The sequence below is a fragment of the Rhynchophorus ferrugineus genome, unplaced genomic scaffold (genome assembly GCF_030347505.1).
Source record: "Rhynchophorus ferrugineus isolate W39M unplaced genomic scaffold, kcgeb_rfMv2 rfM6, whole genome shotgun sequence".
Lineage (NCBI taxonomy): Eukaryota > Metazoa > Arthropoda > Insecta > Coleoptera > Curculionidae > Rhynchophorus > Rhynchophorus ferrugineus.
The window spans coordinates 31,839,718-31,854,334 of record NW_027472585.1 but is presented as its reverse complement, the minus strand read 5'-3'; the positions used below and the strand labels follow the sequence as shown (position 1 = coordinate 31,854,334).

General features: G+C 31.0%; 3 protein-coding genes across 6 annotated transcripts in view; 2 read left to right on the top strand and 1 right to left on the bottom strand.

Annotated features, from left to right (window-relative positions):
* Positions 1-32: 32 nt before the first annotated feature.
* Srp9 (Signal recognition particle 9) lies at positions 33-510 on the bottom strand. Its single transcript, XM_076406971.1, has 2 exons — positions 292-510; positions 33-231 (listed from the first exon to the last, which is right to left on the bottom strand). The coding sequence occupies exons 1-2, from the start codon at positions 430-432 to the stop codon at positions 136-138; spliced, it is 237 nt and encodes a 78-aa protein (XP_076263086.1). The 5' UTR covers positions 433-510; the 3' UTR covers positions 33-135.
* Positions 511-614: 104 nt separating this feature from the next.
* Positions 615-3,480, top strand: LOC143198037 (RING finger and SPRY domain-containing protein 1). Its single transcript, XM_076406969.1, has 8 exons — positions 615-782; positions 849-1,097; positions 1,149-1,500; positions 1,563-1,770; positions 1,824-2,083; positions 2,139-2,353; positions 2,431-2,688; positions 2,744-3,480. The coding sequence occupies exons 2-8, from the start codon at positions 883-885 to the stop codon at positions 2,838-2,840; spliced, it is 1,605 nt and encodes a 534-aa protein (XP_076263084.1). The 5' UTR covers positions 615-782; positions 849-882; the 3' UTR covers positions 2,841-3,480.
* A 104-nt stretch (positions 3,481-3,584) lies between these two features.
* LOC143198035 (serine/threonine-protein phosphatase 4 regulatory subunit 1) overlaps positions 3,585-14,617 on the top strand; it is a 179,687-nt gene continuing 168,654 nt past the window's right edge. For 2 of the 4 annotated variants that reach the window (XM_076406966.1, XM_076406959.1), the window contains exons 1-2: positions 5,264-5,560; positions 6,254-6,317. In XM_076406966.1, the coding sequence (XP_076263081.1) occupies positions 5,554-5,560; positions 6,254-6,317 (71 nt within the window). In that variant the 5' untranslated portion in view covers positions 5,264-5,553. Of the gene's footprint in view, positions 3,818-3,878; positions 3,927-5,263; positions 5,561-6,253; positions 6,318-14,617 lie in introns of those variants that run through there. The other 2 variants (XM_076406958.1, XM_076406961.1) reach the window with 2 other exon arrangements.

Below are 14,617 nucleotides of genomic sequence, written 5' to 3'. Positions count from 1 at the left end.
ATACAAAAAAATAGAAAATAGAAACAAAAATATTTACTATATTTATATTTATTAGTTATATAAATAATGAAATATATTATGCAAAATATTTAATGAGTTAAGTCTTAACATTTAATATATTCTAATTTGAGGTTTCTATGACTCCTTTGAAACCATATGTCTCACAAGATTATTTATAAATTTGTCTATTTTTCTAATATCTTGGGCTATTTCTGTTTTGAACTGAAGACACTAAAAACAATGCATACTTATGAATGTATGGTGAAATAGTAGAATAAAATAACATCTTACCACTACATTATCAGTCATTTTCAAAATTAATTGATTTTTTGAATGGACATACTTCATAGTATATCGCACTTTTGAAGGTTCTTGAATATACAACTTTTCGGCTGCTTTTTCAAATTCTTCCCAAGTTTTTAAGAAAGTCATAATTTTTTATAAATACTTATAGACATAAACCGTCCAAACTCATGAGGTTATAGTGATCGAAACGACACGTCAAACTAAAATAAGCACTCCTTATTGTAATGTTTATGAATTGGATAATCCTCCAGTCGAAAACGCATGATACATTTGAACTATCTAGACATTAATTTTGACAGATTTCAGGTGGTACTTGACAGTTCTTATTTCTAACCCATCTAAATTTCATTTCTTAAGGGTTTTGAAGATTTTAAAACTTAGTATTAAAAAATGCTTTCTCATTATTTTTAGTTTCTATCTGCTGATAATTTGAACCCTAATGTATAAGGTAATCGCAAGTAAGCAGAAGTACAAAGGCAAGATTGCTATGATTCTGTTGATAAAAATTACTCCAACGTAAATAATTATTTTATATTATAAAGTATGTAGTTAGAAAATCATCAGCAGTAAGACGGAATGGGTATGTGTTGGTGTAAAAAGAAAAATGAGGACCTAGAATGTTATGTTTCACAAATAACAACCCATCAAGATGTAAATGTAGTGCTTCCTCCTCCTTCACCAACACCTCAGTTGTTTTACAGCAGGCCATCTATAACTAAATCACCAGATCCTGCAGTTGTAGATAGATTAGTTTTGGAAACACTTGGTGTTATTGAAACATTGGTCGATAAGTATGTAACTTAGGTAATTTTACAACCTATATTGAAAATGTGTTTTTATAGTGAACAAGAGCCTCCTACATCAATGGTGCAACTTCATAACATTGCAGATAATGAAGATGGATGGATACAAGTTGTTAATTCTATGATTAAAGTTATACCTTTGACAGATCCACTTGGTCCATCAGTTATAACATTACTATTGGATGATTGTCCTCTACCTTCTAAAGATTCAATAGTCAAAGTTGTTTCACTATTTTCTTTATCTAGACAAACTGCATTGATGGGAAGAAATAATCCAACACATCAAAGAAATACCTGTGTTGTATTAGGAAGTATTGCAGAAAAACTTGCAGGACCTAGAAATAGAGAAATTTTGAATGACAATGTGATAGATTACCTTTTAACAAATTTGGTATGGTTGTTGAATTTTTAAATATTTTTCTGTTTTGAAGTTTACATTGACAATATTTTAAGGAGCCTGAAACAAACCCGAATGTGATTCTATTTTCCTTGTTAGCACTGGAAAAGTTTGCACAATCTAGTCAAAATAAAGTAACCATCCTAAATAAAATTAAAAGGAAACATCCATCACCTATTGTAGCTCTAGAAAAATGGAAACATGACATTCATTATGTTAAAAGACAGGTGGGATTTTGTGCTCAGTGGATATTAGATAATATTTGTAAGTTAATATATATTTAATTATATCATTTACATACTGATTGTCATTTTCAGTTGTTATAGAGAACAGAACTTATTCATATCTTTCTGTTAAAATGGATCACATCAATGCAATGTTGAATACAAGTGATGTTAGTGAATATTTGAAAATATCACCTGATGGTTTGGAAGCTAGATGCGATGCATATAGTTTTGAAAGTGTTAGATGTACAGCCCAGGCAGATTCAGGGGTTTGGTATTATGAAGTTTTGATCATAACACCAGGGGTAATGCAGATTGGTTGGGCTACTAAAAACAGTAATTTTTTAAATCATGTAAGTAGAAAAAATTTCAAGTAAAAAATTAGTTTATTAAAACTGAATATTATAGGAAGGATATGGTATTGGAGATGATAGATATTCTTTGTCATATGATGGATGTAGAAGATTAATTTGGTATAATGCCAAATCTGATCCTCAGACTTTGCCTAGATGGCAGTCTGGGGATATTCTTGGCTGTTTATTAGACTTAGATAATCAACAAATTATTTTTTCTATAAATGGTGTTTCTTTGCCACCAAGTGTACATGTATTTAGTATGGCAACGTAAGTAATTAATTATTTATGATCAAATTCAATAATAATAGTTGTAGTAAAGGTATATTTGACTGTTTATTTTGTAGATCTGGCTTTTTTGCAGCAGCCTCCTTTATGTCATTCCAGCAGTGCCGTTTTAATTTTGGTGCAGAACCATTCAAATATCCTCCTGCTGTTCATTTCAATACTTTCAATTCACATGGTAATTTGAATCCCGAGGAGAAGGTAGTTTTGCCCAGGCATATTTTTGTGAATCAGTTACGCCAGCAAAATATCAACGAAGACAGTTGTACATTGTGTTATGATAATAAAGCAACTGTCAGGCTCATACCTTGCGAGCATTCGTAAGTATTCTCATCAATTTTTTTAGTGAATCATTGCACATTTTGATTTTTAAAGGGGATTTTGTGCGTCCTGTGCTAGCTTGCTGACAGAATGTCCAATGTGCCGTGCCCCCTTTCAGTTAGTAGTTGAAGATAATCCTGTATCTTCGTGACAGCAATTTTCTCACAAAATGAATTGTTTTTTGTTTTGCCGTTTTGTACATACCATTAATTTTTTTACTTATTTAAGCAGGTCGATGTATAATATCATTAAAAACGACATTGGTAGCTATTATTTTTATGATATGACCTGTATATTCAAGATAATCTATTCATTTCTGTCTCCAGATTGTTATTTTTTTCCGATTTTTGTGTATGTTTACAATTTGTAATAATGTTATATAACAAATGTATATAATCAAATATGGGTTAGGTATTTACAGATATATTAATATTATTATTATTATTATTATTCCCTATTTGTGTTCTAGTTTTTTCAACTAAGAATCTGACCTATGTATTATAATTTTTTGTAAATGTTACTTTTTTTTTGTTTTTATATATAATAAGCCTTGGACTTGAAAATTTTTAAATACTTTCCCGTGACTATTTAAAAATCAACGTTTTTTTGTTGTTATTATAGTTAAATTTTATTAGTTATGTTATTTATTGAATACTTTAACCTAAGCAATGGATGTGCATTTACCTTTTTACTTAGAATTTAAAAATTAGCCTGTTATAAACTCTATTTTTTTGAATTAAATTGTTGTTTCCTTTAATTTTACGCAAAATATATTTTTAATGTTAATGTTATTTTGGTTTTTATTTTCTTCTATATTTTCCCTGCGTTCTATACAAACGACGTCGTTTTAAATTTGCCCCCGTATTCTAGTGACTGTTGTTCTTTGTATTGTTTTAAGTTGGCAGCACATAAATCACTAAAATGCAAAACAACTAAATCCAATCTTCATAAACATTGTGGCGTTTTATTACATTTTCTTAATATTTAGTTTGTTTCCTGCATTATTTTTAATTTTTCAAAGTTTTGTTGACCGAAGAGAACCCTTTCATTCAATTGTTGAATTTCTTCAATCGTCACGTGTACATTAATATGGTCTGTTTACGCTCTTGAATAAAATGGCCGGTGCTGGTAAGTAATTTGTATTTTTTTGGCTAAAATAAACCCGATGACGTTGTCCGTATTTTTTTAGATATTTCACTAACATATGACGATGGTCCCGAGGACCTGGCTGACGAAGGTATGACCTGTTTTTAAATTATTTTTAGTTTTGGTGATCATTTCAAAATTTGGCCAGTTAAATCCCCCTGATGTAACAATTTCTCGTCGTTTATCTAAGTAATAAGCCGCTGTTGTGCTTCTATATAATGAATTTGAATGCATAATAAATAGTAGTATCAAATAGAGATTAAATTCTGTTCTTGGTGTATATTTTTCTTATCAAAAGTCTGTTTTCTTCAATAGAGTTTATATCATATTGTAAAGTAAAATGAATAGGACTCAGGGACAATTCATTCCTTTCTTTCCCAGTATTTGACGTTCATTCATTTTTGTGTTGCAATGTTTATAAATGAAGGATTTCTGTAATTGTAGAATTTTATAAATCGGTTATCTATTTCCCTTATAATAGTTCATTTAAAAATAAACTATAGAATCTGATAAAAAACAATTTTTGAAACTACATTATTTATAGTTAATTCTAGATTATCTATCTTTTTTTTTTACAATATTACAATTATATTTTCTTTTTTATCAGTAATTTTTGTTCCATATTAGATATTATTTTGCTAAATACATTCAAATTGAATATTTTTATTTCAGTTTTAATAAGAAATAACAGTTTTATTGCTTTATATATTTCTTGGTTTAAATCAAATAAATTTAAGATAATCTTGCTATATACAATATAAATCTTTTCCTTATTTATGGTGGAACAATCTCTATAATTTACTAGTTTTTATTTCGTGTTTAACTGTTATTTCCTTTCAGCTAGTTCTCTTTTGATTTTTCCTATCGACTGTTTATGGACTTGGCAGAACAACTAGTTTCATCTTAACTGAATCGTTTTTTCCTTTTGAGTAAATGTTTTTAACTAATAATTGTTTGTCATCAAACGATAAATATTTTCAATGTACATTGAATTATTAGTTTGATGGTTTTAATTATAATTTTCAGTTTTGTTTGTGGGATTGCGAATGAATGTGTTATTTATTAAATGTTAAACTTGTAGAAAGGGATGAGTCTGTGATAATTATCAAGAATTTGCTCATTATCTTCTATCTTAGATTTAGATTCTATGTATTGTTTATTTCCGAAGTAATAAAATATTGTTTTGTGCTTTGTTTTTGATTTTAACGCATTTTAGTAGTAAGTGTTCCGCTGGTCGCTCTATTATTTATTTGTTGATGAATTTATGTAATGTTATGTGCTGTTTTCCGATCGTGCGAACTCTCAGAGAATCATCGACAAGGTCAAGTCCAAAACGTAAACGTTAATATTACTCCCTCGTTCGTAGTTCGACCCCCGCCGCCCCCACGTTCACTACGGACGATTCGTTAGCGATTTATCCACACCCCCACATACGCAGGTCCCATCGATCGGAGCGGGTAGAGCGCTGCCGCGCGCCCTCTGTTCGTTCGCGAACTACCGCGCAGAGCCTCCACCCCGGCAAAAACGTCGCTTGTCGGGGTGCACGGCCTCGTGGAGCACGCGGAAAAATGCCGGCCAAGAATCGGGGGTGGCGGTGGCGGTTCGATGGGATCGTTCCGAATTCCACTCCGGGAATGGCATCGAGGCGTCGGATTTCCGAAAGATAAAATGACGAGAACGACGCGAGGACCGGCGGCCTACGTTCGCAGCCCCTCAAAATGAACGGTAACGCTTCCTTAGAGTAATAAGCTTTTGGTGTTTTCTTTTGCCTTATATTTTTATGGGTAAATAGCGTGCTTTTATTTTTATTTCACCTCGCCCGGTACGTTGTATGTGTACGTAATCGCCAACGTCATTTTGGCGGTAAAACTTTTAAAAAAACAATAAACATTATTGATCTGGCTGAAAAACTAGTACAGTAGTGTATGTCACTATCGATGCCTTAGATTTTTTAATTTTTTTTTCTTTGCACGTTTCAATCGGCATGATCCTGGGACACTAACGAAACGGGCCGGGTCAGGACAGACAGAGAGGGACGTATTTTATCTGATTCTTGGGTGTTTTATGGTGGCAAAAGCGCCGGTCCCAGCCTCTTCAAGGAACATCGACATTTATCACACCCTCATGTTTGCCGTCAATATTTCTTCGTCGATATCTTCCTTCGCGCCCAAGTAATATAAAACGTCCCCCTTAATCACCCCGCTTCTCGCTAAATGGTCGACTAACATACCTTTTTAAATTCTCTAGATTAAGAGACGATTATTTGAGGTTAATTCCTGTCGGTCTTCTTGCGTTGATGATGAGGAGTTACTACACGCGTTCGGAGACCGTTCCTGCCTCGATTGCTACGATTGTACTTTTAATTACTGCATGATTGGTCTGTTCAGTATGTTTTACGTATATTAATCTGTTTTTTAGGGTTCGATTCCAGCATCTCCTCTTATTTCCAAAACTTCACTCAGAAACGGGACGAGTATGACGGGTAAGTGTGCTTGTTTTACAGAATACATTTAAAAAAAATTATTCGCGAGGAGCTGTCAGATTATCTGGCCTCCCGTTACCAATTGATGAGGTTCCATTTTGTCGGTAGCGTCACCGGCCATTTTAGCGTGATGCGGCGCGACGTTGCCAAATGTTCACCGTCGATCTCACCCATTCTGGCGTAAAACGTTCTTGACGAGGTAATTGCGTGCGGATACTGCGACGCACTTAACAATTGACGTCAGGTTTTGATAGGGGGCGCTGTTGCCGCACCGTTCGGACGAGCAAAAGCGGTTTTGTGCGTATCACTCCACACTGTTCCGGTCCTGTACGGTCGGCAGTCTTGCAACAATAAAGCACGAAAACGAATAGGATTTGAGGTTTTTTTTTTGTAGAGGTCCGTCCGAAAAACGTTTCCATCAGAAGTCCGGTGCGTTATTCTGTTGTTTTTCTTGCGTCACTCGGTCACTGGCGATTATTTTTGGTGTCGTGATCGGATAGAGCATTCCGTGACCATTCCATGTTAGGTTGATGTCTTTATACCCTATCTATGTTTGTGTCTGCATTTTTCAATTAGTAAAAGTGTGTTTTTTTTTAAATTTTGATCGATTGCCTATGAAAATTGAATAAGTTTTTTGCCAGGTCTCTTTTGAATTGATAGTGGTAGGATTAAGAAAATACCCAAATGGTTAATGTTCAAGAACCTGCTTATTTTGTTAATGTAAGGTTGGATTTATAAGAAAATATAGTGCTTGTTGCTGTAATGTAATTAAATTGAGTATTTTTAAACTCTGATCTATGATTGTATGCCAATTCAAAATCCATCAAAATCATTATTGTATCAGTGCAAAAGATGCCAGTAACGTTGGGTGGAAATTGCATCCACCAATATTTTTCCTTATTTCTCTTGGTATCAGTTGGCACTGTCTTGATTCTTTCTATCTCTGCTGATCTAGTCCCAATTGTTGATTTTCTCCATTTTTCAACTAAGGAAAGCGTATTCCATTTTGATTAAGTATATGGTGGTTTCCACTAGAATTATTGTCTGATTGAAAAGAGTTTAAGACAAATGCTGTGTACTGGATCAACTATTTGTCTAGACAAAACTTATTTTTGATATTTGATATAGATCTAACTAAATACGTTGTATGAATATGGTTCCTTTTTTTTGAACGAATTAATGCCTTTACACTTCTTGAAGGTCTGTCGCTTCTAAATAAAGCTTTCTAGATCTCGTGAAATATGCAGTTTTCAAAATTAATTTTTAAAACACTCTATTTCATTACTTCTTGTCCTTATTTTTGTTTATTGTTTTCTTTGCTAATCTATAGATTTTATTTGTCTTTTTCTTCGTAATTACATGCTTCTGAGGATGCATACACTTTAATTATCAATATCGTTGTTCTGATTCTGGCGGATTCTTTTATCATGATGTATTCTGTGCTCTGTCATCATTTCATACCCTTGTTTCAATAATGTTTATTATTTGATTGATTTTGATGTTATAAATCCAACTTATATTTATAATTTTTTTTGCGCTGCATACTATGTATGAACGTAATGTTTGTATAATTGAATATAATAGTTTGCTTCTCATTTTTGTACCTTTTGTCCATATTAATCTCTTGGCTCTCTATTTAAAATAATGAAAAGCCAAGGTTTTTAATTTATAATTCAAATCACTACTGTTATCATTCATTTCGCGATTGAAAATGCTGTTCAGTCTAATTTGTCTTTCTGTGTCCTCCCTTGTTTTATTTGTTCTGGTTTGCGGAATCTTCCAAGATATTGTGATGATCTTGTTCACTGTAAGATACCTCTCGAATGGTATATTCTCATATCTTATTAGTTTTTCTAATCGCCGTCATCAATGACACCAAAGTATCTCTTCTTTCAGTTATAATCTCTCATATGCAAAGATTTACAATTATTCGTTTTACGTAAAGTTCAAATAGGGGTAGATTTTGACTCATTGTTTTTTAAGAATTTCCGAATCTCAAGTTTTGGTGATTATGAGCATGAATAGAACACACAATTTTTAGTTGACGCTTTTTCATTGTTCTGTACGGCCGGTTAATGTTGGGTACCATACATGATGTGATATTTTCTTTCAGATTCGAAGTAAAGCTAAAAAGGAAAAAAAGATAATACATTGGATTTAGTTACCAAAATATCAACGATTTAGTTGGAACGTTGTTGTATTATATACCCTATACAACTTATACGGGTGACCCGAACGTAAAAAGTATACTTAGGTCGTTTTGATGATTTTGATAATTAAAATTGATTTGAAAGTAGCTATTTAATACTTCATAATACTGTTTACGACAGATTGTGCCGTTTTCTTATGAAAAGTCGCAAAAAAACATTATTGAGAGTATTTTGAAGAGCCTAAACTAATACATTCTTGATAGAATATGGATAGAGCGGATAGAAAACGGACTTAAGTTTCAACTATAATTCTAAGGACATTAGCCACAAATTATTTTAAACAAACCAGTACAAATATTTAGCATTACTAATAAATTACCCACATTTCGTAGAAATGTCAAATAGTACATTTCAAACTTACTTATTGGTACATAGCTCTCATACTTACGGTCTTGGTAATGTTCCTATTTGACTGTTGACAGATAATGATAACTCATTAACAATACTCGTATTTTTGAATAGCGGTTTTATTCTCTTATTGCTCAATTGCCGTTAGACTTCAGAAGTGTTGGTTTTATTTGTTTTCAGCAACCCGCATTATACCATATTTTGTTATACTTGCCAAATGTAGAACAACTATGGATATTGTTATTTGGTTCAATTTTCGATGGTTCTCCGGAAAAGAGATATTTCTCCTTCAAATAGTCTTCTTTTATTTTGGAGTGTATACATCTTCAGTTACAGTACATCACAGAAAACTTTTAATATTACTCAGGGTGGGAAAAAAGTTATCTAGACATCCTAATCATGTAGAAGTTTTTCAACTCTTTTGTTTTGTCCACAAGTTATTTAAGCGTCTTAGCGGCGTTTGTGTTTAGTAACGCTTGCAGATAGTTGCATTCGAACATTGTCTTTATGTTTAAAATATGAATTATCCCCATAGGCTTCTATAATCCACGAATTTCTGACAGCTAATTTCTAAAAGTAAAACATCATTCCTGTATGACCAACGGGTCTGATAGTGTCGATCATCGTTCGACATTCATGAGGTCATATATAAAAACCTGGTACCGATAAGAATTGATTTATGCTACTTAGATTTTTGTACCTCCGTTCTGATTGTTTCTTTCCTTTTTGTCTTTGAACTTTCTTTCTGGATCGTTATATATTTTTGATCTGTTTATTGAACAGTTCCTTTATATATATGTTTTCTATTCATATAACTCAATAAAACAACGAATAAAACAAATTTTAGGCAGAATTCAAATTTATTCATTAAGATACCCTTTTCTGTTAAGAGTAATACATTCTGTCTAGCAATTGTTTTGCCTTTGTCTTCAAGATAGACTTCAACTTCGGTAATCACCGCTTCATTTGAGCAGTACCTCCTTCATTACAGCTTTCTTTGAGGTCTATAAACGGACAGACCTACTGGAAACTAGATTTGGGCTATACGATGGGTGGCAGAGCAATTCCTTCAACGCATCCAGCATTCAATATTTTCTAGTACTGTATTTTCGATTTTCCAATAGTTAAGGTACGTTAGGGTTAATGTGATTGGCATCATTAGACTTGAATGGCATAGTTTTACATTGGTACCTTATCTTGAACTTTAAGTAAATTTTTGACTCCTTAAGTTATTTATGTGAAAACTTGTATAATAGCTGCTTTGGTTCGTTGCTAAAACACGTTGCATCGAACATTTCATCAATAAAAACATAAGAGCATTAGGTTAGGCATTTTAGAAGCGATTATTCCAATGTAGTTGATAAAAAACTCCCTCTACATGTATTTGATATTATTTTATGTATGACGGATGATTTGAAACAATCTACTATTTCTAATTAGTATTTAGTTTTTTTTATTACTGTTGCTGTTTTTATTTTAAGATACAATAATTTAAGAATTTATTGAAAATATCATAATTTTTGTTAAACTGAAACATTTTTGAAAACATGTATATGATAATTACTGAAATACGCTCGTCACGTGGTAAATTAAGTGATAATTAAGAGATTTTTATACTTTATTCAATTAATGGTTGTATTTTAAAATTATTAGACTAATTACCAAATTACTGGCTTTTTCGATGCTACTTGGTAATTATCTTGATCGAAATTTCATAGTCTTAATATCGACATAATTATATTTACATCTTAGAAATGTTTGGTTTGATGTTCTTCGACAAGCAATTAATTTATTTCTAGTTATATTTCTCCAAAACTACCCAGGTTTTGGGTTGACCCTTGTGTATTTTCGTCTCGATCTCATTTAACCCAGAAAATAAATATCGCTACTATCTGTTTCCGGCACAGTTTCCGGTGAGGCCAGTAAGAAACCTTTGCTAAAACTCCAAATTTTAGATAAGGGGAAAGTACTATTAGTTTCTACATGTCACTGATTTGTTGATTTTTAATGAATGTTGCCATTTGTTGCAAATTTTACTTACTTTCAGAAAACTGTTTTAAAATGTAATCAATGATTTACCCAATTAGCCATTCGTTTTCCCTATTATTTTGCCTTAAATTTGTTTTTCAGAAAAAAATTAATATTTCTCGAAATTATCGAATATTTGATTCCTATTTGAATATCTTCATAAATAGTGCTGTTCAGTCGGATCATGTAGCATCGATCAGAAAAGTGCTCAACAACTGAGCGTTGTCATATTCTAACATTACCTTGACACTTTATTACTTGTATAACAGTAGATTTTGGTGCAGAATTTGATTCAGATGCATTAATTTTGTCGTCATCTCCACACTTCTTAGGTTTACTAAGGCATTATCTGATGTAGTATTCTAATCCTAAGTTTCCAACGGCAGTAAAATTCCTTGTTAATTATGGTCCGTAATTTTATAACTGTGGAGTTGTTAAAAAATTGTTTGCATTTAACTCGAATATTGTTATAGAAATGTCCACTACTGACTACTGTAAATTCTTTAAAATTTATTAGCGTTTCTTGTACGATGTGCTTTTTCAATTATCATTAATACCAATAATTATAGTATCTTAATGGCACTACACTCTAATTTGATTTTTTTTTAAATGAAGGTAATATAATATCAATACACTAATTTGTGATGTATTACATTCACTTTTATTCGTTCTCACCTGACTATTTTAAGTGGTCTTGCCCTCTTCAACACTCAAAGCACTTAACAGTGTCAGCGTTTTCTAGTAATTGAATATCATTGATATTGACATGGTTCCGAAAGTCTTTCATTGTGACTTTGATCGCTTGTTTAACACTGTTTACTGCTGGGATATTGTGAGTGTTATTATTATAGATGGGTGAAAAAGTGTTAACAACATCTTTTAGTATTTTGTTCTGAAAATGTGTATTTATATATATTATGGCAATTAAATATGCTGCAGTTCTTCATTTTATTGTATATTTAATATTGTCAAATTAAAAAAAAAAAAAAACAATTCCTTGTTTTGTTCTTTAATAATTCCGGTTAATTGTTATTCATGATGATCAGCAGTAATAACTGTGTTGGGAATAATTGGGTTACTAGTTACCCCAGCATATTTTACTATATTAATTTTTTTGTTGGGTTGATATTATTTTGGAATTACTAAAATATATTTATTTAATATATATTAATTAATATAAAAACAACTTTGTCTTTGAGGATTTCAGAGATTTTGATGACTGAAGACTTTTGAAGTCACTTTTCTCAACATTTTCAGGATATTTTTGGTATATTATTTTCTGTAAAGTCAACTGGTAACTAATTTAGTTTTTTTAAATGACTCTCTTGTGTTTCAGAGAGAAATTTAGTGTCTCAGAAATTTACTCAAGGTTCTATACTTTTAAGAAAGAAAAAAAAAATTCTTTTTTTGAAATTCAATAAAGCCAAGTTTATCTTTTATATCGAAATCGTCATAATTAAGAACTAGTATTCATATGTTCAAATTGACAGTTATTTACTGTAAGTTTTAAGGATTCATTTTTAGATGTAAAATGGATATGTTATAAAAGTATACTTTGGTATAAAATTTATATTTATACTTATATGTTTTTAACATTCATACACGCTCATATTATTGTTGAAATTATAGTAAAAAATATCCAAAAGTTATTTTGAAACCAGTCTGATTTATTTATATGTATTATTTAATAAGTAACTTGTTTTGCTTGATAATAAATCATCTGGAGATTTCAAATTAGAAATTCAGAGTACATATTTCCTATAAATGGAGGGACATGGCTCAAAATGACAGAAAAAATGTTTAACGCTGATACAAGATTTTTAAAGTTTAAAGGTTATCTTGTTGACAGATGTTCAATTTTATTTTAAGTGCCATTTTAATTTAGTAAGTAATAGTAACATTTAATTTGAGATTTACTGCATTTTTGGAAGAATCAAATAGTTCAAACTGGTGGTTTATATGTTCAATCTTCTTTTAACAGAATTTTAATTTTTATCAAGCAGAATCGTACAACATAAATAAAGCCACATATGTTTGAAATATGTTTGTAAGTTGTAATAAGTAATAAATTTTACTTAATTTCATTTAGTATTCTGAGTGGTTTTAATGAATTAGCATCTCATTCGCTTCTCACCACCTAATTTAGCACCGTGCTATTTGTGGTTGTTGATGTATGATCTTTGGTAAAACAATGTTTTTATATTTCAATATTTTTTTCTTTTCTATAATAACAATATTATGATTTTAAATATACGTTGATTTTGTTTCTTCTTTACTGTATCGACATTGTATTATTATTGTCCAATCGTATAACACTTCGCTTCTATTCATATTTAGATTTAGAAAACATATTAGTCTGGATGATTTTTGGATTTAAGGTTTTAAAGGACTGTCCATAAAAAATTTATTTTTCTCGTTGAATTCAGTAATATCTGAATCATTGCAGATTTGATTGGCCGTATTCAATAGTAGATCAATGAAATAAATATTGCCCATGATAAAAACTTGAAAAAAAGCTTGTACAAAAAACATAATTCCTAGATTATTCACAGTTGTATAAGTTTTTTTTACAAAAGAAAAACATCTGAAAGTATTTTCAAATTGGCGTTTAGACTGAGAATTTGAAACTTGCTGGAAATTATTGCTGTGTTACTATATAAATTATTTACTTATAATTATAATATTTAAGGTGGAAATATCCTTGCTTCATATATACATTAATCTGTGGTTTTTAATTACTTTCAGATTTGATATAAAAATAGAATGGCAAAAGTACTAATATTTGTTTAAAGCCTGCCTAGGGGAGAAATTGATGTTTTTTTTATCAGACTTCTTTCGATTCCACTAGTAGTTAAAGCATCAACAGTACAATTGTTTTCTTCAATCATATTCTGAATCATCTGTTGATAAATAGAGTCTTTATTGTTGAGGAATAGAACCTTAGGTTATATTCAAAATATTGTCAAGCGTTGGATACTGCTTTTTTTCAAACAGCCCCACCACATACTCCAAACCATAATTTTACTAAAATATTTACCACCGTGTTTGAGAGTTGATATATTTGTAGGTTTAGGATTGAATTTTCCTTTTTTTGAATTTTTCACATATTTTATTCCATCTGATTTAATTTTAATTTGCTTTTATCAGACTACAATGGTTGTCATTGTCATGCCCTGTTGCAAATTTCAGTTAAGCATTCTTCTTTGAAATGAAGGATTCACAAAAACGTCTTCTGATCGATTTAGTGGAAATTAAAATTGATGGTTAAACTGATTGATAAGAACCACTATTTCTATGAGACATCGATCTGACTATGCAAGAAGTGAAATTCCTTCCTTGTGGGAAACTTGTTTATTTTAATTGCGATGTTGGATGAATATTTTTGTTTAAACCAAAAGAAATACATTTGGGAGGCGATATCCCTTCATCATGAATGTAACTTAAGTTTTTACGCCATTTTAATAGTTCTTTATCATATTTCAACTTTTCTGACAACATAATCAAAGTATGATTGAAATTGTTCATCAAGAATCAATCAATTATGTTGGTCAGATTTGTGTTAATTATTTTAACGAAATTTATTTTTAAAACGTCGTCGTCGTCAATTATCGATGTAGATTTTAATGAAAGATTTACTATGAAATTACAATTAGGATTTGCATCTTGGTCAAGCAAGGTTTTTCCACATTTGAGTCCATAATCATCTGGTGGGTC